The 26,451-nt window shown below is 42.3% G+C and overlaps 1 protein-coding gene and 1 long non-coding RNA gene across 3 annotated transcripts in view; one reads left to right on the forward strand and one right to left on the reverse strand.

Moving 5' to 3' along the window:
• The window catches only part of BNIP3L (BCL2 interacting protein 3 like), a 41,581-nt gene extending 17,197 nt beyond the window's left edge, over nucleotides 1–24,384 (reverse strand). The window contains exons 1-2 of one of the 2 annotated variants that reach the window (XM_007535039.2): nucleotides 24,193–24,384; nucleotides 5,950–6,133 (exon numbers count right to left, since the gene is read on the reverse strand). In XM_007535039.2, coding sequence (XP_007535101.1) covers nucleotides 5,950–6,133; nucleotides 24,193–24,292 — 284 coding nt within the window. In that variant the 5' untranslated portion in view covers nucleotides 24,293–24,384. Of the gene's footprint in view, nucleotides 1–5,949; nucleotides 6,134–7,338; nucleotides 7,454–24,192 lie in introns of those variants that run through there. The other variant, XM_016193409.2, reaches the window with a different exon arrangement.
• Nucleotides 24,366–26,451, forward strand: part of LOC132534634 (uncharacterized) — a 38,628-nt gene continuing 36,542 nt past the window's right edge. The window contains exon 1 of the long non-coding RNA XR_009546360.1: nucleotides 24,366–24,531. This is a non-coding gene — a long non-coding RNA (uncharacterized LOC132534634). The remainder of the gene's footprint in view (nucleotides 24,532–26,451) is intronic.

Here is a 26,451-nt window from a genome sequence, read left to right on the forward strand (position 1 = left end):
AGAGAGAGAGGGGAAGAGACAGACTCACTAGAGCACTGCTTGGTCACAGGTGGTGTGGGCGCTCGAGCCTGGAGTTTCACCCACATAAAGCAAACGTGCTAACTACTGAGTTAGCTCCTCAGCCATTTTTAAAATTGAAAATATACATATTAGTACGTTAGCCATGGAAGAATAACCAACAATCATAAAACGTTTCTGCCGACAAGAAAAGCTTCTGAACAGTTTCAAATGTGGACATGAAAGGTAAGTTGAGTGACCCCCCCAAAAAAAAAATTGAAAAGGTTTTTAAATACTCAAAGCATGTTAGTCAGATACCCTAGCAGAATACCACTGAGCTATACTCTTAGATATCCAGTAAAGTGGGGTAGATAGCATAATGGTTATACAAAAATATTCTCATGTCTGAGGCTCCAAAGTCCCAGGTTCAGTCCCCCCATACCACCATAAGCCAGAGTGGAGCATTGCTCTGGTAAAATAAAAAATAATAAAAATAAAAATAAAATAAAATACAATAATGATAACCAGTAAACCCAGTTTTAAGATGATATACACAGGGAGGCAGTCAAGTGTTTAAAAGCAATGCCATGAGTTGGTGAGATAGCATAACGGTTATGCAAAAGCAATGCCATACTTTCCATCACATGTTACAAACCAGACTTAAGGGAGTTGGGCAGTAGTGCCATGGGTTAAGCGCAGGTGGTGCCAAGCGCAAGAACCGGCGGAAGGATCCCGGTTCGAGCCCCCAGCTCCCCACTTGCAGGGCAGTCGCTTCACAAGCAGTGAAGCAGGTCTGCAGATGTCTATCTTTCTCTCCCCCTGTCTCCCCTCTCTCCATTTCTCTCTGTCCTATCCAACAAAGACGACATCAATAACAACAATAGTAACTACAACAATAAAACAACAAGGGCAACAAAAGGGAATAAGTAAATATTTTTTAAAAAGAAACCAGACTTAAAATATAGGCACAGAACAGTGAGTTCACATGTGATCATGAGCATAACTGTAACCATAAACGAGTGAGAGGACTAGAAACTAGAAAAGCAAGCAGGTGACTTTTTCTCTACTCAGTGACAGCACCAAGTGAACAAAAGGTTAAAGGACATCTGGTAACAATAGTGAAGGGTCATACATTTGAATGGATAGTAAGAGTCTTATTAAAAGATCCACCAGGAAGTGTCGTATGCTTTACATTGGTTTGTTCTAGCCCTCCCCCCACCAAGAGAATTGGATGAGTCCTGTTAATTTCGCGGGCCTGCTTGGCCCCGCCCCAAGGAAACCCGACTCATCCAATTCTCTTGGCGGGGGAGGGCTAGAACAAACCAATGTAAAGCATACGACAAGTAAGTCTCATAATATAGATTTAAGTCTTCAGTCTAACAGACTAATGCTGTAGTGACGGGAATCAACAGCAAGCTGCGCAGAAAGAGCCAGATATCTGTTCTGCTTCTGCTTGTGACAGGAGCCATCCAAGAACCATGGGTGACGGGGACAAGCCAGAGATGAGATGGGTGGCGGAGGTGTGCAGTGAGCCAGAGTGAGCCAATTAGTCCTTCACTGTCTTGGTAGCACGTGAGGGTTCTAAGACACTCGGGAACTTCAAACATGGCTTATAATGCTTTTTTTTTTTTTTTTTTTTTTTTTTGCTTCCAGGGCTATTGCTGGGGCTCGGTGCCTGCACCATGAATCCGCCAATCCTGGAGGCCATTTTTTTTTTTACCCTTTGGTTGTCCTTGTTGTTTACCGTTGTTGCGGTTATTGTTGTTGTTGTTATTGATGTCGTTGTTGTTGGATAGGACAGGGAAAATGGAGAGAGGAGGGGAAGACAGAGAGGGGGAGAGAAAGATATAGACACCTGCAGACCTGCTTCACCACCTGTGAAGCGACCCCCCTGCAGGTGGGGATCCTAGGGCTTGAACCTGGATACTTATGCCAGCCCTTGCGCTTCATGCCATGTGCACATAGCCCGCTGCACTACCGCCCAACCCTCCATATTTTTTTCTTTTATATTTTTATGCTTCTTCTTCTTCTTCTTCTTCTAGCGTTTGCCCTTCTTCCGTAGCCAGTCAACAGCGTCAGGTTGAGCCTGATGTAAAGTTTCGAGACCTCCTTTGAATCTGGAGAGGTGGTAGTCGTTGACTATGTGGGTCATAGTCTGTCTGTAGCCGCAGGGGCAGTAATGGTACATACTACATACACATTTTTTTTTGTTTGAAAAGTACAGAAATATTCAGATATCCAAAGTCCCCTTGCCTACAGGTAAGTGCTGTGCATACTTTTTCAAGTTCTCCTTAATTTTTTTCCTGTGCATTGCACATTCTACAAGGCTAACTGCAACTTAACTCCATTAACTAGAAGACCATTCAATACCTCATACTGCTAGGAGTAAGGCTACTTATTATTAGTCTACAAGTTGTCAACAGGACTAGAGAAATGGCTCAAGTGACAGAGCACTGGGCCCCCAAGCCAGAGGCTCCTGGTTCAATCCCCAGTACACATGTATCAGAGTATTCTCTGGTTCCTTTCTCTCTTGCCTGTCTGTCTCATGTAAACTCTTAATATGTGATCAAGAAAAAAAAAATAATGCTTAAAAAAACTGCCAAGTATATCATTATGTGATTTAACACCTAACCCCTTTGTGGGGGGGGGGGGAGAAAACTAGGTTTCATTCTACTAGTAGATATCTCTTTATTCTTATTGTTTCACCAGTAAGTAGTCTTTCTTTCACAGAACTAGGTTCTCAAAGTCAAGAGACAGGAAAATGAGGTATGAAGTAATACCTACTCTGGTGGGAAAAAAAAAAAAAAAACTAAATGGCTTTCAGAATTATCTTTGCAGCCCCTGGTTGCCACTGCAAGCTGAACTGACTTAGTCTCCATGGCTCAAGCATTTGCTGAGTGTGTGGTACAAAGGAGATGAACCGTGCCCTCCCCTGCCTTTTGGGGTCTCCTGGTCTAAGAAGGGAAGACAGATAAATAGTTGACTGTGGGCAGGGATAGATAGCATAATGGTGATGGCAAAAGAGACTTTCACACCTGAGGTTCCAAAATCCCAGGTTCAATCCCCTGAACCACCATAAGCCAGAGCTGAGTGCTGCTCTGGTACAGGAAAAAAAAAAAAAAAAAAAAAGTGATCCATGAAAACAGGGACACAAAAACAAAAGAATCAAATATACCTATCCAAAAACATGTGTGTATGCCTATGTTCATAGCAACCTATGTTCACAGCAGCAATTTGTAATAGCCAAAACCCAGGTGTTCTACAACAAATGAGTATCTGACAAAGTTGTGGTACATATATACACAATGGAATACTACTCACAACATAAAAATGAGTTCACCTTCTTCACTTCATCTTGGATGGAACTTGAAGGAATCATGTTAAGTATGATAAGCCAGAAACAAAAAGATGAGTATGGGATGATCTCACTCATAGACAAAAGTAGAGAAACAAGATTAAAAGGGAAAACACTAAGCAGAACATGGACTGGAGCTGGTGTATTGCACCAAAGTAAGAGACTCAGGGGCAGGGCAGTAGGGCAGCGGGTTAAGCGCACATGGTCCAAAGTGCAAGGACCCATGTAAGGATCCTGGTTTGAACCCTGGCTCCCCACCTGCAGGGGGGTCGCTTCACAAGTGATGAAGCAGGTCTGCAGGTGTCTCTCTCTTTCTCCCCATCTCTGTCTTCCCCTCCTCTCTCCATTCTCTCTGTCCTATCCAACAACAACAATAGCAATAACAACAAGGGCAACAAAATAGAAAAAATAGCCTCCAGGAGCAGTAGATTCTAATGGGGGTTGAACTGTGATGTGGAAAACTGGGAAATGTTATGCATGTACAAACTATTGTATTTTACTGTTAACTGTAAAGCATTAATCCCTCGGGAGTCGGGCTGTAGCACAGCAGGTTAAGCGCAGGTGGCGCAAAGCACAAGGACCAGCATAAGGATCCCGGTTCGAACCCCAGCTCCCCACCTGCAGGGGAGTCGCTTCACAGGCGGTGAAGCAGGTCTGCAGGTGTCTCTCTTTCTCTCCTCCTCTCTGTCTTCCCCTTCTCTCTCCATTTCTCTCTGTCCTATCCAACAACAACAACAATAATAACTACAACAATAAAACAAGGGCAACAAAAGGGAATAAATAAAATAAATATTAAAAAAAAAGCATTAATCCCTCAATAAATAAATTTTAAAAATAAAATAAATAAGAACAGAAAGGGAAACACAAAACAGAACTTGGACTAAGTCTGGTATATTGCACCAAAGTAAATGACAGGTTGGGGGGAGACACAGGGGACAGTACTTTCAGGTCCTGGTGCAAGATGGTGGAGGAGGACCAGGGCTGGGGGTTGAAAGTGTTTTTTGCGGCTGAATAAGGGCAAGAGACTGGCATACTTTAACGATACCTCTTTAGTCACTATCAGGCCACGCCCTAGTTGAGTAGTCCTGAGATTCCCGAACAGACATAATGGGCATAAATCCCTCTCTCCATTGTAACCAGTCATCTTTATCAGGAACAACACAAGAGACCCCTTTGTGGGTCCCCATAGGACCCTATCCTCAATGTGGATCAACAACAGTAGAGAATGTTCCATCCTCCAAAGGGAGACTGGACAACATACTCTATGCTACACCTGAGGAAGATGGGTCCTGATATTGGGACAGCTTGGAATGTTCCTACTCATGACCACAGAATATGAGCTCAGATCTACAGGGATGCAGAGGTCACATAGGCTCCTAAGCTGAATATGAATGCCAGATCACATCAAATCAATGGGGTTTACAGTCAACAATATTTATACACCTTTCCCATATTTGGGAGCTACTCTCTTCTCTGATCCAGCTTTCTGGTCCTTCTTCCAGCCATGACATCATCCCCCCCAGACAATAACTTGGATCCACCTGCATATCAGATGTCAGGCTCCGAGGGAAAAAAAAAAAAAAAGTATAGTCATGGGCCCTTTGGAATATAACTAAAATAGTCCTACTAACTATCTACAAAACAGAGATCCCCAACTCTTCATCTGAATTATTCCAGCCTTTAGGTTCATGATTAGTCAACAATTTGTTTGGCTTTATATATTAACTCTTTTTTCAGCTACCAGGTTCCAGATGCTCCCATGATGCCAACCAGATTTCCCTAGACAGATGACCCCGCCAATGTGTCCTAGAGCCTCACTTCCCCAGAACCCCTGCCCCACTAGGGAAAGAGAGAAACAGGCTGAGAGTATGGATCGACCTGCCAATGCCCATGTTCAGCAGAGAAACAATTACAGAAGCCAGACCTTCTACCTTCTGCAACCCTCAATGACCCTGGGTCCATGCTCCCAGAGGGATAGAGAGTGGGAAAGCTACTGGGGAGGGGGTGGGATATGGAGATTGGGCAGTGGGAATTGTGTGGAGTTGTACCCCTCCTACCCTATGGTTTTGTTAATTAATCCTTTCTTAAATAAAAAAAATTAAAAAAAAAAAAAAAAAGAAATCTGGTGGTGAGAAGGTGAGAATTGTGTGGAGTTGTACCCCTCTTATCCTATGGTTTTTGTCAGTGTTTCTTTTTTATAAATAAAAAGAAAAAAAGAAAGAAAGAAAAGTGTTTTGCCGAAATTTCACACCTGTATCAACAACTATATTTACCGTAAGCCATTAATTACCTCCCAATTTAAAAGACTGGAGACCAAGATTAACTCACTATGTAAACCTTCATAAGCAGACACTGACTTAAAGTGATTTAAGAATGAAACAATCTGAAGAAGCAATTGATGGAAACTGAGAAAGAATGGCAGGCATTCCAAGTACTTGTCAGCTGGACTGTCTGACTATAAAATACACACAAGTTGCAGTAAATCAGCGGTCAGATTTCACGCAATAAAGACAGGAGCAAATATATACTCTTTCTAATGGGAGCTGATCATGTGGCCCTTGCTTCCTGGGTTCTGAGAACACATAGATGTCACTTACCTGTCACAGTGAGAACTGCCCCTTGAACTACTCTGTCCCGATTCATGTTGTGCATCCAAAAGAATCTTCTCCATGTCTCCATTGTGAATCGAGGAAGAGGAAGGTACGTGTTCTAGCCCCCCGTTTTTCCCATTGCCATTATCATTCCCATTGCTGCTGTTCATGGGTAGCTCCACCCAGGAACCTGTTGGACAAGTCAGATAACTTAAGTTAACCACAGCTGAAATGAAATCTGTCATGTGCACACAGATGTGAACCTGGTGGGTTCAGATAAGGATTTTGACTCGCCTCAAGCCAAAGCAACTTTTGCTCAACGTTCTGGAGAAAATAAACAAGGAACAATGAATGGCTAGTAGTCAACATAGTTCTGCTACTGAAAACATCCATGCAATCAGTCCATTTAGAGTAAGCCAGATCTCTAAAATCTGTACCTTAAACATGTGCTCTTGGCCATCTTTCTCTCAGGTTAAGGCTTGGCTTATACATAGTAAGCACTCAATTTAAAATAAGTTCCATCTATAGAATTAGTACCTTAGAAAACGAGTCTTCTGCCATCTTTCTGGTTCAAGTTTAGCTTATATACAGTAAACACTGGACTGAGTACTTTGAGATGTTTTCTCTTTTTTTTTTAAACAAAGTCAATCTTATCATTAGACTACTTACCTTTAATATTTTAATTATATTTCGTATTTTGCATTTTTTCCAGTCTAGCTCAGCTAGAGTTGTATCCTTGCCACAAGTGAAATAAGCAACATAAAAAGCATCAAAAAGTGGGACGGGAGTAGATAGCATAATGGTTATAAAAAAAGACAGGGAGTCTTTTTTTTTTTTTTTTTTTTTTTAAACAAGAGCACTGTTCAACTCTGGTTTATGGTGGTCTGGGGATTGAACCTGGGGCTTGGGAGTCTCAGGCATGAGAATCTCTTTGCATAACAATTATGCTATCTATGATGCCCACAAAGAGACTTTCATGTCTGAGGCTCCCAGGTTCAATGCCCCCACACCACCATAAGCTAGAGCTGAGCAGTGCTCTGGTGGGGACGGGGGGAATACAAACTTCAAAAGGTTCATCTAAATTAACAACTGTGCTAGTACACAGTTGCTGGTACAAACAACTAAAGAACTTCTACAGAGGTAATTTAACTTACATAGGATGAAGATGCGATATATATATATATATATATATAATATATATATACATACACACACACATATATATATATTTTTTCAGTTTGTGTACAAAGCATAAAGTTAGTACAGATGCCTATCAAATCTCACAAATGATAAAATTCTGAAAAGAGCTTTCCTTCCATCCCAAATCAGCTTCCTTTTTTCCTCTCTACGTCTTTCTTGATATCTTTTCTCCTTTATTCTGTGCACTAAGCATACCTCGTGAACTTGTCTTTTCTCTCTTCTCTCCCAGGAGGAGCTCCTATTTCTTAGGGTTTTCATTAAGCCTCATCTGCTTGGGACAGAATCAAACCTGGGTCTGAAGTTTTCTCGTGCAAACATTTGAAAGGGGCGGAGTCACAGGAAAGGGGAAGTGACATTTGGTGCAGTATCTTGAAGATGCGCATTGGCTGAATGAGTTTGCTGGAACCAGTCAGGTGCTTAAGTTTAGTAAGACTAAGAACAGCGGGTTAAGTGCAGGTGGCGCAAAGTGCAAGGACCGGCACAAGGACCAGCGGCATAAGGATCCCAGTTGGAGCCCCTGGCTCCCCACCTACAAGGGAGTCGCTTCACAAGCAGTGAAGCAGGTCTGCAGGTATCTATCTTTCTCTCCCCCTCTGTCTTCCCCTCCTCTCTCAATTTCTCTGTCCTATCCAACAACAATGACAACAATAGTAGTAACAACAACAATAAACAACAAGGGCAACAAAAGGGGGGGAAAGGCCTCCAGGAATAGTGGATTCGTAGTGCTGGCACCGAGCCCCAGCAAGAACCCAGGAGGCAAAAAAAAAAAAAAAAAAGAACAGCAGCCAATAAGCTCACATCACAACAAAAAAATTGGTAGTGAATTTGTTTTCATAAATTCCATTCCTAACAACAAATCTCATTTTAGAAGTGTAACAAGCAGTATGCCCATTCCTCTCAGCTCCTAGCAGAAGCACTAGGAAGAGTTCTGACAGTCAGCAGGGTTCCATGAGAGTGCAAGTACCCACCAAGACAATTTCAATGAGGTGATGGATGTGCTCTCCATGAGGTGACAATCAACCACCATTCCAAAATAAGCTCAACACCCTCCATATGTAAAGAAAATAGCTCAAAGGCAGGCCTGGCTGATAACTGGAATCTACTATCTATCTGACTTTCTGACCTTCAGTTTCCTCATTTATGAAACAGATAAGAGATAAGTACCAACTTCCCAGGGCTGTTGTGACAATTAAATATAGGAACATGGGTCTGGTGCCTAGTGAAGTAGAATACACTCAGTTATACTCCAGCTCAAAGAATTTATATGTTTAAGGTCAAGGACTGTTCAACTGAAAAAAATATATATATATTCTCTTCCTCCAAGGCAGACCCCCGTAGCTGTCAGTCTCATAATCACCATCAATTCTGTGTCTTTTACTTTCATCCCATATATACAAAAATATAGATGCAGACTAGCTAGAACTCAAACAGCTTAACAAATTCAATTAGTAAACCTGGTGTAGAGCTAACACTGAAGGTAAGTTAAATATTTGGAGTGCCTCTGGAGTATACAGAATATGACAAAAGCGCTATCCCCATCAAGATCCCAAGCACATTTTTTAGGAGAATAGAACAAATGCTACATATGTTTATCTGGAACCAGAAAAGACCTAGAATTGCCAAAACAATCTTGAGAAAAAAGAACAGAACCGGAGGCATCACACTCCCAGATTTCAAACTGTATTATAGGGCCATTGTCATCAAAACTGCTTGGTACTGGAACATGAATAGACACACTGACCAGTGGAATAGAATTGAGAGCCCAGAAATGAGGCCCCACCTATGGACGTCTAATCTTTGACAAAGGGGCCCAGACTATTAAATGGGGAAAGCAGAGTCTCTTCAACAAATGGTGTTGGAAACAATGGGTTGAAACATGCAGAAGAATGAAACTGAATCACTGTATTTCACCGAATACAAAAGTGAATTCCAAGTGGATCAAGGACTTGGATGTTAGACCAGAAACTATCAGATACTTAGAGGAAAATATTGGCAGAACTTTCTTCCGCATAAATTTTAAAGACATTTTCAATGAAACGAATCCAATTACAAAGAAGACTAAGGCAAGTATAAACCTATGGGACTACATCAAATTAAAAAGCTTCTGCACAGCAAAAGAAACCACTACCCAAACCAAGAGACCCCTCACAGAATGGGAGAAAATCTTTACATGCCATACATCAGATAAGAGTTTAATAACCAACATATATAAAGAGCTTGCCAGACTCAACAACAAGACAACAAATAACCTCATCCAAAAATGGGGGGAGGACATGGACAGAATATTCACCACAGAAGAGATCCAAAAGGCCAAGAAACACATGAAAAAAATGCTCCAAGTCTCTGATTGTCAGAGAAATGCAAATAAAGACAACAATGAGATACCACTTCACCCCTGTGAGAATGTCATACATCAGAAAAGGTAACAGCAGCAAATGCTGGAGAGGGTGTGGGGTCAAAGGAATCCTCCTGCACTGCTGGTGGGAATGTCAATTGGTCCAACCTCTGTGGAGAACAGTCTGGAGAACTCTCAGAAGGCTAGAAATGGACCTATCCTATGACCCTGCAATTCCCCTCCTGGGGATATATCCTAAGGAACCCAACATATCCATCCAAAAAGATCTGTGTACACATATGTTCTTGGCAGCACAATTTGTAATAGCCAAAACCTGGAAGCAAGCCAGGTGTCCAACAACAGATGAGTGGCTGAGCAATTTGTTGTATATATACACAATGGAATACTACTCAGCTGTAAAAAATGGTGACTTCACCGTTTTCAGCCGATCTTGGATGGACCTTGAAAAAATCATGTTGAGTGAAATAAGTCAGAAACAGAAGGATGAATACGGGATGATCTCACTCTCAGGCCGAAGTTGAAAAACAAGATTAGAAAAGAAAACACAAGTCGAACCTGAAATGGAATTGGAGTATTACACCAAAGTAAAAGACTCTGGGGTGGGTGGGTGGGTGGGTTGGGAGAATACAGGTCCATGAAAAAATGATGAATGAAATAGTGGAGGTTGTATTGTTAAATGGGAATCTGGGGAATGTTATGCATGTAAAAAAAAAAAAGAAGTAGAAACGCAAAGCAGAAATTGAGTTTGGAGTATGGCACCAAAGTAAGAAAGCAGAAGTACACTAGAGTTTGCAGTGAGTACCTCCCTAATACTTCCTCTCCACTTTTCCAATCTTTGGGTCCATGATTGCTCAACAATTTGTTTGGCTTTGTATTTTAACTCTCTTTTCAGTCACCAGGTTCCAGGTGTCATCAGGATGCCGGCCAGACTTCCCTGGATTGAAGACCCCACCAATATGTCCTGGAGCTCAGCTTCCCCAGAGACCCACCCTACTAGGGAAAGAGAGAGGCAGACTGGGAGTATGGACCAACCAGTCAACGCCCATATTCAGCGGGGAAGCAATTACAGAAGCCAGACCTTCTACCTTCTGCAACCCACAATGACCCTGGGTCCATGCTCCCAGAGGGATAGAGAATGGGAAAGCTATCGGGGGAGGGGGTGGGATATGGAAATTGGGTGGTGGGAATTGTGTGGAGTTGTACCCCTCCTACCCTGTGGTTTTGTTAATTAATCCTTTCTTAAATAAAAAAAAAAAAGTGAAAAAAAAAAAAAGAAAAATTCATGTTATGTGAAATAAGTCAGAAACAGAAGGATGAATATGGGATGATCTCACTCTCAGGCCGAAGTTGAAAAACAAGATCAGAAAACACAAGTAGAACCTGAAATGGAATTGGCATATTGCACCGAAGTAAAAGACTCTGGGGTGGGTGGGTGGGGAGAATACAGGGCCATGAAGGATGATAAATGACATAGTGGGGGTTGTATTGTTAAATGGGAAACTGGGGAATGTTATGCATGTACAAACTATTGTATTTACTGTTGAATGTAAAACATTAATTCCCCAATAAAGAAAAAAAAAGAATATGACAAAAGCATTCCTAATTTTAGAGCACTGCAAAATATTTCAACTGGACAGAGAGAGTAAACAAGAAGCATATGATATTATTGTTCCTTCTGCATATTCTCGCTGTCTCTAGGATTCTCTAATTTATTTTAAAGCTATAGATCAGTTCTTCTAGTTCCTGATGGACCTCTGGGGAAGACAGTTTTGCCCAGCTCTGGTTTATAGTGGTATAAGGGATTGAACCTGGGGCTCGGTAGCCTCAGGCATGAGGGTCCCTTTGCATAACCATTATGCTATCTACCTCTGCCCTGGAAGACAGTCTCCTCTAAAGCATAATGTCTATTTGAAGTAGTAAAAATGACTAACAAGATCAGGTTTTCTGAATCTCATTTCTTTTTTGCCTCCAGGGTTATCACTGGGGCTCAGTGCCCGCACTACAAATCCACTGCTCCTGAAGGTCTTTTTTTCCCTTTTGTTGCCCTTGTTACTGTTGCTCGATAGGACAGAAAGAAATCTAGCGAGGAAAGAAAGACACCTGCAGGCCTGCTTCACTACTTGTGAAGCCACCTCCCCCCACCAACCCTACCTCAGGTGAGGAGATGGGGCTAGAACCGGGATTCTTGAGCCGGTTCTTGAGCTTTGCGCAATGTGCTGTGCTACCCCAGGGACCCCCTCAACTAAAGCACTACTCAGCTGTGGCTTATGGAGGTGTGGGAGATTAAGCCCAGAACTTCAGAGACTCAAGCCCAAGAGTCTCTTTGTATACCATTTTGCTATTTACCTCTGCCCCTTAATCTCATTTCTTTGAAGGACTTCCAATACAGTAAATCTATCTGCTGCATTAAATAAATATATGCAAGCAACCATAACCTCAAAAAACTTCAGGAGCACCTAGAAATGCTCAGCAAAAGTAATCTCTGTCCTGGCCTCAACTCCCAGCAAAAGCATTTTTACTTCAGGCAGGCAATGGTAATCTGACATACATATACACACTGGCTAAAGCACACACTTTATCAGAACCTGGGTTGGAGCCCCCGATCACAACATAGGAATACCATGCAAAGGAAAAGATTCATAAGTGGTACAGTAGGGTTGTGTTCTGTTGTTGTTATCTCTCTTCTCTCTCTCCATCCCTCAACCAAAAAGTCCACTGGGAGGGATGGAACTGTGCACACAGAAGCCCCTCCCTGGCAGAAAAGAAGAAAACAAAAAGGCACATACTAAAGTCAGACTCTCACTCGATCGTAATTGTTACACACTGAACAGGTGATTTAATCTTTCATCTGTAAAATAGGGAAAGTTGGTCTGGGGAGATAGCATAAAGGTTCTGCAAAAGACTTTGATGCCTGAGGCTCTGAGGTCCCAGGTTCAAGCCCCAGCACCACCATAAGTCAGAGCTGAGCAGTGCTCTGGTATTTGTCTTTCTGTATCTCTCTCATTAATATAAAATGATCCTGGTTCCAGCCTCCGGCTCCCCACCTGCAGGGGAGTCACTTCACAGGCAGTGAAGCAGGTCTGCTGGTGTCTTTCTCTCCCTGTCGGGGAAATTGTGAGGATATGGTTCAGCTTGGCAGGGCTTGACCTCTACTGAGAGGTCGAGCAAGGAGGGACAAAACCCCCCAAGGTTTGCCTTGTCTTATCAGACTCCCTGCCTCACAAAGAACCCTGCATTCCTGATACTATGGCCTGCTCCCTTATTATCTACATAATCATTGTTTTGCCTGAAAGATCCCCACCCATTCCATTCCTTTGATCTATCTTCTTTCTACCCTCAAGACCCTCCCTGCCTGCAGAGTATTATTTATCCTACCAGTTAAAACCCTCGCAACAGTTGCTACGGTAGTTCCTACCTTTCCCAGCCCTTTCGCCTTTCTCCGCCCCTTTCCTAACCATTTCAACTTCTGACTTGCCACTTCCAGACTCTTAAAAGCCTTGGCTCTCTGATCAATAAAGAACTGAATCGCCTTGCCACCAAGAGCTCTGCTCCTGGGTCATCTCTCTCATGTCGATGAGTGAGTAGCAGCCCAGGTTGGCTCCAGTTGCGTTCTCTCCAACCCAGAGAATATGCGCCCGAGAAGAGGCACCCCCATGCTAGCCTGGCATCTCCCCCTCTCTGTCTTCCCCTCTCCTCTCCATTTCTCTCTGCCGTAACAATGACAACAACAACTACAACAACAATTTAAAAAACAACAAGGGCAACAAAAAGGGAAAATAAATATTTAAAAAATTTAAAAAAAAAATAAAATGAACAAATTAAAAGAAAATAAGGTAGTGGCGCACCTGGTCAAGCACACACATTACAGTGTGCAAAGGCCCAGGTTCAAGCCCCTGGTCCCCACCTGCAGGGCGAAAGCTTGACAAGGGGTGAAGTTGAGCTGCAGGTATCTCTCTGTCTCATTCTCTATCTTCCCCTCCCCTCTCAATTTCTGTCTGTATCTAATTATAAATAAATAAAGCAAACTATCAGTAAGTCTTTGAAAAAAATGTTTCTCAAAATGCAAATATCAGTAGAGAAAGTAAAAAAATACACCTCTGCCAACTTTCCATTACTACTCTCAAACCTTTCAAGAGTTTTAATCATGTACTTCCAAAGATTTTTTGGCTTTGCTTGTTAAAAAAAATCATACATTTTCCACAAGAAGCACTTCTGTAATTTATAGATCTTTTTTCAATGGATCGCCTTGCTTTACTCTTTTTAACTGCATGTTTCCCTTCATAAAGATATGCTTTAACCATTAAGTTAATGGCAATGGTTAACTATTACCTAAATGATTGTTTCCAGCATTTTATTATTACAATAAGGGTTTCAGTGAACACTGGAGGGTATCTGGAATATATATTAAGAGCCTTAAAACAGCAGATTTCCTTTTACTCAGTACTTTACTTCTCTTTCAGAAATATTATCTAAGGGAATAAACGGTGCTGCAGAGAAACTTCGTGAAAGATAGTCATTAAAGGCTTTATCGTTTGTGAAATGGAAATGCAGGTGGGGAGCCGGGGGCTCGAACCTGGATCCTTACTCAAGTCCTTGTGCTTCTCGCGCCACGTGCGCTTAACCCACTGCGCTACCACCCGACTCCCCTCTCTCCCTTTCTATCTCCCCCTCTCTTCTCAATTTCTCTCTGTTTCTATCCAATAAAAAAACATGTTGGATGGGAAACTGGGGAATGTTATGCATGTACAAACTATTGTATTTACTGTTGAATGTAAAACATTAATTCCCCAATAAAGAAATAAATTAAAAAAAAAACACGTTGGTCCAATAGTTGTGGAGACTTTCACATATTCTTTATAGTTGTATAATCATCATTTCAATCCTTGTACAAGAATGGTATTGGGACAGAGCTTTTACCTTCTGCACCCCATAAAGGCCTCTGGTCCTAAGTGAAGGTAGATAGCATAATGGTTATGCAAAAGACCAAAAGTCCCAGGTTCAATCCTCCATACCAGCCAAGTCTGAGCAGTGCTATGGAGTGGGGCAGCAGTGCAGTGAGTTAAGCGCATGTGGCACAAAGACCAGCATAAGGATCCCCCGGCTCCCCACCTACAGGGGAGTCACTTCATAAGCGGTGAAGCAGGTCTGCGGGTGTCTATCTTTCTCTCAACCTCTGTCTTCCCCTCCTCTCTCCATTTCTCTTTGACCTATCCAACAGCGATATCAACACAATAACTACAGTAACAATAAAAAAAAAACCAAAGGCAACAAAAGTGAAAATAAATTTTTTAAAAAATAGGGAAGTTTCCAACGGGGAGGGACAAGAAACTAGGGTGGTGGGAACTATACAGAATCACACCTGTTAGGGCCGGGCATGCGGTCGCGAGTGAGCGATCGGAGGGGGCTGCCAGCTCCCGGCCCCCGCCCCAGCCCCGGCCCCGGGAGACTTTAAAATTGATAAGATTAAAAAAGATAGGAATGGACACTACTTAATGCTCAGAGGATCAGTCAATCAAGAGGACTTAACAATTATTAATATCTATGCACCCAATGAGAAGCCATCTAAATACATCAAACTTCTACTGAAAGAGCTACAGCAATATATTAACAGTAACACAATCATAGTAGGGGACTTCAATACCCCACTATCTCAACTTGACAGATCATCCAGGAAGAAAATCAGTAAAGACATAAGGGAGCTAAATGAAGAGATAGATAAACTATAACTATTGGACATTTTCAGAGTCATTCATCCCAAGAAACTGGAATACACATTTTACTCAAATCCACATGGATCACTCTCAAGGATAGACCATGTTAGGCCACAAAGACAGCATCAGCCAATTCAAGAGCACTGAAATCATCCCAAGCATCTTCTCAGACCACAGTGGAATTAAACTAACACTTAACAATCAACAAAAGATTAGTAACAGTCCCAAAATGTGGAAGCTCAACAGTACACTTCTTAACAACTTCTGGGTCAAAGAGGAAATCAAGGAAGAAATCAAAATGTTTCGAGAGTTCAATGAAAATGAAGACACAAGCTATCAAAATATTTGGGACACAGCTAAAGCAGTCCTAAGAGGGAAGTTCATAGCTATACAAGCACACATTAGGAAACAAGAAAAGGCACAAATAAACATCCTGATTGCACATCTTAAAGACCTAGAAGAAGAACAACAAAGGAATCCTAAAGCAACCAGAAGGACAGAAATCACTAAAGTTAGGGCAGAAATAAATAACATTGAGAACAGGAAAACCATACAAAAGATCAACAAAAGTAAATGTTGGTTCTTCGAAAGAGTAAACAAAATCAACAAACCTTTAGCCAGACTCACAAAACAAAAAAGGGAGAAGACCCAAATAAATCAGATAGTAAATGAAAGAGGAGATATCACAACAGACACTGCAGAAATTCAACATATCATGCGAGGCTTCTATGAACAACTATATGCCACCAAGCTAGAGAACCTGGAAGAAATGAATGATTTCCTAGATACCTACCAACTTCCAAAACTAAGTCAAGAGGAAATGGATAACATGAACAGGCCCATCACAGCTAATGAAATTGAAACAGTTATCAAAAATCTTCCCAAAAATAAAAGTCCTGGACCAGATGGTTTTACAAATGAATTCTACAAAACTTTCAAAGAAGAACTAATACCTCTACTTTTAAAAGTCTTCCAGAAGATTGAAGACACTGGAATACTCCCTGCCAGCTTCTATGAAGCCAACACCACCCTGATACCAAAAGCAGACAGGGACACAACCAAAAAAGAAAACTACAGACCAATATCTCTGATGAACATAGATGCAAAAATACTGAACAAAATTCTAGCCAACCGGATACAGCAGTATATCAAAAAGATTGTTCATCATGACCAAGTGGGGTTTATCCCAGGCATGCAAGGTTGGTTTAATATACGTAAATCAATCAATGTGATCCACCACATCAACAAAAGCAAGACCAAAAACCACACGGTCATATCAATAGATGCAGAGAAAGCCTTTGACAAAATACAACATCCCTTTATGATCAAAACACTACAAAAAATGGGAATAGATGGAAAATTCCTGAAGATAGTGGAGTCTATATATAGCAAACCTACAGCCAACATCATACTCAATGGTGAAAAACTGGAAGCATTTCCACTCAGATCAGGTACTAGACAGGACTGCCCACTATCACCATTACTATTCAACATAGTGTTGGAAGTTCTTGCCATAGCAATCAGGCAGGAGCAAGGAATTAAAGGCATACAGATTGGAAGAGAATAAGTCAAACTCTCCTTATTTGCAGATGACATGATAGTATACATGGAAAAACCTAAGGAATCCAGCAAGCTTTTGGAAATCATCAGGAAATACAGTAATGTGTCAGGCTATAAAATTAACATTCAAAAGTCAGTGGCATTCCTCTATGCAAACACTGTTAGAAGAAATTGAAATCCAGAAATCAGTTCCTTTTTCTATAGCAACAAAAACAATAAAATATCTAGGAGTAAACCTAACCAAAGAAGTGAAAGACTTGTATACTGAAAATTATGAGTCACTACTCAAAGAAATTGAAAAAGACACAAAGAAGTGGAAAGATATTCCATGTTCACGGGTTGGAAGAATTAACATCATCAAAATGAATATATTACCCAGAGCCATCTACAAATTTAATGCTATCCCCATCAAGATCCCAAGCACATTTTTTAGGAGAATAGAACAAATACTACAAATGTTTATCTGGAACCAGAAAAGACCTAGAATTGCCAAAACAATCTTGAGAAAAAAGAACAGAACCGGAGGCATCACACTCCCAGATCTCAGATTGTATTATAGGGCCACTGTCATCAAAACTGCTTGGTACTGGAACATGAACAGACACACTGACCAGTGGAATAGAATTGAGAGCCCAGAAATGAGGCCCCACACCTATGGACATCTAATCTTTGACAAAGGGGCCCAGACTATTACATGGGGAAAGCAGAGTCTCTTCAACAAATGGTGTTGGAAACAATGGGCTGAAACATGCAGAAGAATGAAACTGAATCACTGTACTTCACCGAATACAAAAGTAAATTCCAAGTGGATCAAGGACTTGGATGTTAGACCACAAACTATCAAATACTTAGAGGAAAATATTGGCAGAACTTTCTTCCGCATAAATTTTAAAGACATTTTCAATGAAACGAATCCAATTACAAAGAAGACTAAGGCAAGTATAAACCTATGGGACTACATCAAATTAAAAAGCTTCTGCACAGCAAAAGAAACCACTACCCAAATCAAGAGACCCCTCACAGAATGGGAGAAGATCTTTACATGCCATACATCAGATAAGAGTTTAATAACCAACATATATAAAGAGCTTGCCAGACTCAACAACAAGACAACAAATAACCCCATCCAAAAATGGGGGGAGGACATGGACAGAATATTCACCACAGAAGAGATCCAAAGGGCCGAGAAACACATGAAAAAAATGCTCCAAGTCTCTGATTGTCAGAGAAATGCAAATCAAGACAACAATGAGATATCACTTCACTCCTGTGAGAATGTCATACATCAGAAAAGGTAACAGCAGCAAATGCTGGAGAGGGTGTGGGGTCAAAGGAACCCTCCTGCACTGCTGGTGGGAATGTCAATTGGTCCAACCTCTGTGGAGAACAGTCTGGAGAACTCTCAGAAGGCTAGAAATGGACCTACCCTATAACCCTGCAATTCCCCTCCTGGGGATATATCCTAAGGAACCCAACACATGCATCCAAAAAGATCTGTGTACACATATGTTCTTGGCAGCACAATTTGTAATAGCCAAAACCTGGAAGCAACCCAGGTGTCCAACAACAGATGAGTGGCTGAGGAAGTTGTGGTATATATACACAATGGAATACTACTCAGCTGTAAAAAATGGTGACTTCACCATTTTCAGCCGATCTTGGATGGACCTTGAAAAAATCATGTTGAGTGAAATAAGTCAGAAACAGAAGGATGAATATGGGATGATCTCACTCTCAGGCCGAAGTTGAAAAACAAGATTAGAAAAGAAACACAAGTCGAACCTGAAATAGAATTGGAGTATTACACCAAAGTAAAAGACTCTGGGGTGGGTGGATGGGTGGGGAGAATACAGGTCCATGAAAAATGATGAATGACATAGTGGGGGTTGTATTGTTAAATGGGAATCTGGGGAATGTTATGCATGTACAAACTATTGTATTTACTGTTGAATGTAAAACATTAATTCCCCAATAAAGAAATAAATTATTTTAAAAAAAAGAATCACACCTGTATCTTACTGCCTTGTTAATCACTGTTATATCACTAAAATAAAAAAAAAAAGTTTAAAAAAAGACTGGTATTGCAAGAGCTAGAGAGCAAAACTGGGAAAAGGAACAAGAGTATTTCTCAGTTCCCTCCAGCTTTTCAAGGTTTCATGTGTATGTCCTATCTTAAAGGTGACATATTTCATTATGTCTTCTTTGCTCACAGGCTTTACTTTATTACAAGTATATTCACACCAAGACTAGTCCTTATATTCTTATAAAAAAACAAAAACAAAACTAACCAAAAAAAGGACAACTGGCTTTTTCCCTATAGAATATTTACACATTTGATGTGTAAATGATGTACTGAAAATGTATTTAAGAACCTTTCCGAGAAGATCCCAAACTCTTACAAGACAACTGGAAATAACCTTGGAAGTGAACTGGATGCCTGAGAAAACACACAGTGCCTACAGCATAGGATTTAAAAGTATGAAGTCCTGAACAGTGCAGGGAAGCTTCATGAGCACTAAAGCAGGTCTGTATCTATCTCTCTCTCTCTCTCTCTCTCCTTCTCCTCTCTCAAATTCTCTCTTTCCTATGAAAGAGAGAGGAGAAAAAGGGGTCCCAAGTTCAATCCCTAGCATCGCCTGTGATGTTCTGGTCCTCTCCCCTCTCCCCACCCTCATAAATACATACATAAATAAGCAAGCCCCTCATGTGGCACAGTGGATAAAGTATTGAATCATGCCCTGAGTTCAAATCCCCGGGATTGCCTGAGTGATGCTCTGGTTCTTCCCCTCTTTCTGATATATATATTGATGTCGTTGTTGGATAAGACCGAGAGAAATGGAGAGAGTAATGCTCTGGTTCTTCCCTTCTTTCTCAGATACATATATATGTGTGTGTTGATGTCGTTGTTGGATAAGACAGAGAGAAATGGAGAGAGGAGAGGAAGACAGAGGGGGAGAGAAAGAAAGGTACCTGAAGACCTACTTCACCACTTGTGAAGCGACTCCCCTGCAGGTGGGGAGCCGATGGCTGGAACCAGGATCCTTAAGCTGGTCCTTGCGCTTTGCACCACCTGCGCTTAACCCGATACGTAACTCCCGACTACCTATATATATATATATATTTTTTTTTTTTGCTTTTTAAAAATATTTATTTCCTTTTTGTTGCCCTTGTTTTTATTGTTGTAGTTATTATTGTTGTTGATGTTTGTTGTTTTTATTGCTATTGTAGTTATTGTTGTTGATGTCGTCGTTGTTAGATAGGACAGAGAAATGGAGAGAGGAGGGACGACAGAGAGGGGGAGAGAAAGATGGACACCTGCAGACTTGCTTCACCGCCTGTGAAGCGACTCCCCTGCAGATGGGGAGCCGGGAGCTGGAATCAGGATCCTTGGGCAGGTCCTTGCACTTTGCGCCACATGTGCTTATCCCGCTGCGCTACTGCCCGACTCCCTTATATATATATTTTAAAGGTGTCTGAACACTAGAATATTATGAAAATCACCTGTAAGTTGATTATAACACTGTACATTAAATTTTGTTACCTCTGTGTATGAATATTTAAGCCATTTCATTTCTGAAAATGTACTGGCCCAATTACTGTGATTTGTGAAATCTTGTATGATTCAAAAGGTTGTTCCCAAGCAGGTTGACAGGGCACACAATCGTATTGTTTAAACTAAGAATAAACAGTTCCTTGAATAATTCTGGGAAGCTGTCACCCTAATAAAAAAAAAAAAATTGTTGTCCATTCTCCTCAAACCTTCACATGAAAAATGAAGCAATATGTGGTCCAGGAGGTGGTACAACAGATAAAAGCATTGGGCTCTCAAGCATGAGGTCTTGAGTTCAATTTCCAGAAGCACATGTACCAGAGTGATGTCTGGGTCTCTCCTATCTTTCTCACAAATAAATAATAAAATAAAAAAAAGAAAAAGAAAAATGAAGCAATGCTTTTTCTTTTCTTTTTTAAGTATTTTATTTATTTATTAGTGAGAAAGATAGGAGAGCGAGAAAGAGCCAAACATCACTCTGGCTGGCACATGTGCTGCCAGGGATTGAACTCAGGACCTCAGGTTTGAGAGTCCAGTGCCTTATCCACTGCACCACCTCCCGGACCACAGCAATGCTTTTTTCATGTGTGATAGTTAAGAGGCATTCTTGCCATACCAGAGAAGCAAATATATCATGACTAAAGATTTATTAAAAAAAAAAAAAAAAAAGAAGAAAAAAAAAGGCTGTAATGTCAACATTAAGCAAAACCAACAATTACAAGAATTACAGTATCACTCTGATGTTCTTCACACTATCTAAACTTTAATAATATAAATGTCCTATGTAGACAATATGTAAGGAACTTGATCACTTCCTTAAAAATAAAGCAAGTGGAAAATATTGTTTAAAACTTTGGAAATAGTTCAAATATTTGTCCACTATTCTGTAACAAAGTGAACGGTTCCCCTATGGTGGCAAAGTTAATTCAATGCTGAAACTTTGCTTTGACCCCAGAACTAAAGATAAAATCCTAAACCAGAGACAATCTGTACAATGAGTTCATCTCCTGTTTTTCATACTCATGCAACTTTACCCAACAAAGAACTTCAACTTAACATCAATTTGGATAGTACTAGATGCCTGAATAAATAGATTTGCTCAGTGCCCCAAAATCACTTGAAGGAATCAAATAAAGCCTCTTGTTTTGCTCCGTAGTGTTGCAGAATAAAATTTATACAAAATAATAATTAAAATTCAAGGGGGGTTAAATACGGCAGCACCTAAAATCATTTCAGTAACTTTCATTGTTTAATCAGTTTAACCAGTTTTAATCACTTTCAGCACTGGCTTATTGTGGTGCTAGGGATTGAACCTGGAACTTGAGCCTTGGGTACGAGTCTCTTTGCATAACCACTAGGCTATCTCCCCACTTTTCAGTAACTTTTAAAAACCCTCACAAATAAAATACTGTTTTCTACCAGATTTTTCCAGAACTGCATCTCATGTCACACACAGGTTGTGTTCATTTTACAAACAGCATTAACTGAAGGGACAAGGACATCAGATACAGATCTGTCACACACCAAGATAAACAATCACATTATCAGGGACCTGGTGCTGGCGCAGTGGGTTAAGTACACGTAGTACAAAGCACAAGGACCCGCTGGCGGAGGGATCATGGTTCAAGCCCCACCCTACCTCCTGGAGGGGGGGAGGGGGGGTTGTGGCTTCACTAGCGGTGAGGCAGGTCTGCAGGTGTCTCTATCTTTTCTCCCCCTCTCAACCTCTCTGTCCTATGCAATAAAAATGGAAAAATGGCCGCAAGGGAGGAGCAGTGGATTTGTAGTCCTAGCACCAAGCCCCAGCGATAACCCTGGAGGCAAAAATCAAAATCAAAATCACATTATCTTAACCTCCTTTTCTGACTAAATGAACAAAGTAAAATTAAGGTATCTTTTTCCTGAATTCATATACACCAACTCACCAAGTAACTAATTCAGGGAAAACTGAATACAATTAGAAAAATATATATATAACTAGTTGAGCCAGTGCTCTGGTAAAATAAAAATAAAAATAAAAGAGAGAAAAACACTGAAAACAAGAGACACATAATCAGGATTCCAGGCCAATGGAGAGAAATAAATGTCCCGAAAGGAGGAGATTGGGTGAATGTAAAAACTTCAGCTTGGGATCCTGCCTGCTGTGACTTGGACAACGCACTTTACCAAGATTTGTTTCGTCAATAATAATGGGACCAGCACCACCACAAGCCAGAGCTGAGCAGCGCTTGATCTCAGGCTGTTTCTTCTTTACCTCTGTATCTCTCTCATTGAAACAATAATCATAGGGCAGGGGTAGATAGCATAAAGGTTATAGAAACAGACTCCCATGCCTGAGGCTCCAACGTCCCAGGTTCAATCCCCTGCACCACCATAAAACAGAGCTGAGCAGAGCTCTGGTAAAAAAGAAAAAAAATAATAATCATGATGATGATGTAATAGTGGGACAATTAGCTAAAGTCTCCCAACCTTAAAATTCTTTGCTTCTAGGGCAGTATACTAAAAACAAGTAAATAATTCTAAAAATGCAAATACCACGTGTTTCCCCACAAATTGATGCCAATTTAAAGTGGGGAAACAATATGTAAGGCTTCTAAGACAACTTTTATGGAATTTATCCAGTAGAGGACGGACTCAATAGTAAAAGTCACGAAAACTTAAAATACCAATTCTTTTTTTGTATCTTTTTGAAAAAAATTTATTCACTTTTGTTGCCCTTGTTTTATTGTTGTAGTTATTAATGTCGTCGTTGTTAGATAGGACAGAGAGAAATGGAGAGAGGAGAAGAGAGAGAGAGACACCTGCAAACCTGCTTCACTACCTGTGAAGCGACTCCCTTGTAGGTGGGGAGCCGGGGAAAATCCCCCAATTCTGTCTCCATCTTGAAGACAGGAAACTGAGCCCTAAAGTAACTTTAGACCGTGTTGGAACACCACCCTCTGATGAAAGATATTGCAATGCTTTTAATGCGTTTAAGTAGCCAAAAGATTTTTTAAGGATTTCATCAGGCCATTCGCTAACTGACCCAACAACCTCTTTCACAGGAAAGAAATTACTAAGTAAAACAAAACAAAAAAAAGAAAGGAAGGAAGGGTTAGGCAAAAGCCTTTCCAACAGTTAAATAATGTCCCAAGAAATTGTCCTTAAACAAGCTTACAGGGCACGAAATCCAATCTTTTAAAACAAATCACTTGAGCAACTTTGGACAATCCAATAATAATAATAATAATAACAGGAGCATAACCTCGCTAACCCAATGCAAGGGACAAGTAACCACTAAATTACCAAATAATTTTCCCGACCCGCCCGCGGTAACAAACGTGGTAACAAAGGGACGCAACGAAAGGCCGAGTCCGGGGTGGGGCTGGGGGCGGCCCAGCGAGGGGGGCAGCCAGGTCAGGCCCATCCCGGCGCCCCGACCTCCGGGGCTCCCTCCCCGGAGCCGCGTCCATCCCCGGGCGTCCCCGCCGCACGTCCCCATCTCAGCCCACGTCCCCGCCGCCGCCGCTCCGCCCCCCTGCCTCCGGGGCCCGCCCCTCCGAAACCCGATTGGCTCCGCTCCGGACCCCCACAGGTGGGCTCCTCACGGCCCCCTCCCCTCCCTCCCACCTGCCCTCCCCAAGAGCGAACCCCAGCAGACCCCACCCAAGACCCCCGGAGCTGCGAAGACCCGCCCGGAGGCAGCCAGGCGGTCACCTCCTGACAGGTGACGAGAGCTGCCAATCACCCGCACATCCTCCGCCTGGACCAATGAGCTGTCTTCTCCTCCAGAGCCCCCAGCCCCACCCCCCCTCGCGCGGAGCTGGTGGCGGCGGCCGGAGCAGCTCCTCCTCCCCCATCCCCTTCACCGAGCCCGCCGGCCCAGCACTTACTGTTGAGGCCGCCTGGCGGGGGCAAAGGCTGTTCGCCTTCCTCACAGTTGTTGTTATTGTTGTGCAGGGGCGGCGGCTGTTCCACTAAATGAGACGACATCGTCCAACGGTCGAGAAGTGCAGCGGATTGAACAGCACCGTCTCGGGTTCTCGGGCAGCAACACAACAAGCCGAGTCCCCCGCCCCCTTTTCTGCGCCTGCGCAATCCCGCCTCTGCCTTGACGTCAGGGCCCGCCCGGCCACGTGATGTCAACACAACAAGCGAGGGGGTGGGGCGGGGGCGTTCCTAGGCGGGCCCGGGACTGGGAGACGCGGGAGTCACGCTGACGCGCGCCCCAGGTATGAATTCCTGCGTGTCATTTGTATTTGTTAGCCGGGTAGTGTGAGTTAGATCTCAGGAACTGGCCTAGAGGATAGACCAAAGTCGGCAATGAGGAAGTGCACAGTGCCAATGGCTAGGCATCCAGTCCTCCCACTCCTGCAGGGACAACATTTGATCTATCCCTATAGCATGTCTTTTTTATTATCTGGAAGAATTTGCTTTGTCAATTCAAGTGTCTGTGTTGACCCAAAGGAAACAGATACCCCGCCCCCAACACACACACACACACACACACCCCTCCGCCATCATAAACCCAAAATAAGCTGGTGAAATATTAATGTTCCAAAGAGGGAACGTATAATGTAAGCCAAATTGTTAGTTGTTGAAGTTTTTTTTGTTTTTACCAGAGCACTGTTTAGCTTTGGTTTATGGGGGTGTGGAGAGTGAACTTGGAGCCTCAGAGAGCCTCTGGCATTAGTCTGTTTGCATAACCATTCTGCTGTCTGTCCGCACTATTGAAGGTATTTTAAAAATCCTAATAGATCATTATGAAAAATGGGAGCCTTTTTAGGAAAACATAGAAAAGAGAACAATCACCCAAGGGCCAGGTGGCGGCTCCCCTGGTTGAGCGCACACATTAATTATAGTGCACGAGAGTCCAGGTTCGAGCCCCCGGGGGCCCCATCTGCTAGGGGAAAGCCGGGCTGCAGGTGTCTGTCTGTCTCTCTAGCTCCCCTTTCCTATTGATTTCGGGCTTTCTGTATCCAATATATAAGGTAGAAAAAATTTATTTAAAGAGAGCAACCATCCAACTCTTATTACCTAACTTATTTCTGTTTGGAAATGATGTAGAAAGTGTTTCTGGTATATAGATGGCAGTGAATTTATAAGTTTACTTATATTTAGACCTGTAATCCACCTGAAATTCTTGATGTTTTAAATTATTTATACTTCATGGTCCACTAACCCAACAGTGTTTAATTTTTAAGCCATCCTTTTCACATTCTTTTGAAATTGCACCTTTTCAGCAGGAAGTTCAACTTATTATATTATTAGATGGAAAATTAGGTTATAAAGATCATTCTGGGGGTCGGGCGGTGGCGCAGTGGGTTAAGCGCAGGTGGCGCAAAGCGCAAGGACCAGCGTAAGGATCCCGGTTCGAGCCCCCGGCTCCCCACCTGCAGGGGAGTCACTTCACAGGCGGTGAAGCAGGTCTGCAGGTGTCTATCTTTCTCTCCTCCTCTCTGTCTTCCTCTCCTCTCTCCATTTCTCATTGTCCTATCCTACAACGAACGACATCAACAATGGCAATAATAATAACCACAACGAGGCTACAACAACAAGGGCAACAAAAGGAGAAAAAATGGCCTCCAGGAGCGGTGGATTCATGGTGCAGGCACCGAGCCCAGCAATAACCCTGGAGGAAAAAAAAAAAAAAAAGATCATTCTAACCGGGGGCTGGGTGGTGGCGCACCTGGTTGAGTGCACATGTTACAGTGCACAAGGACCCAGGTTCGAGCCCCCGGTCCCCACCTGCAGGGGAAAGCTTCATGAGTGGCGAGGTAGTGTTGCAGGTGTCTCTCTATCTCCCTACCTCACTATCAACCCCTTACCTCTCAATATCTGGCTGTCGCTATTCAATAAATAAATAAAGATTAAGAAATTTTTTTTAAATATTAATTCCCTTTTGTTGCCCTTGCTGTTTTATTGTTGTAGTCATTATTGATGTCGTCGTTGTTGGATAGGACAGAGAGAAATGGAGAGAGGAGGGGAAGACAGAGAGGGGGAGAGAAAGACACCCGCAGACCTGCCTCACCGCTTGTGAAGCGACTCCGCTGCAGGTGGGGAGCCGGGGGCTCGAACCGGGATCCTTCTGCCGGTCTTTGCACTTTGCACCACCTGTGCTTTAACCCCCTTTGCTACCGCCCGACTCCCTA

Source organism: Erinaceus europaeus, chromosome 19, assembly GCF_950295315.1.
Source record: "Erinaceus europaeus chromosome 19, mEriEur2.1, whole genome shotgun sequence".
Classification (NCBI taxonomy): domain Eukaryota; kingdom Metazoa; phylum Chordata; class Mammalia; order Eulipotyphla; family Erinaceidae; genus Erinaceus; species Erinaceus europaeus.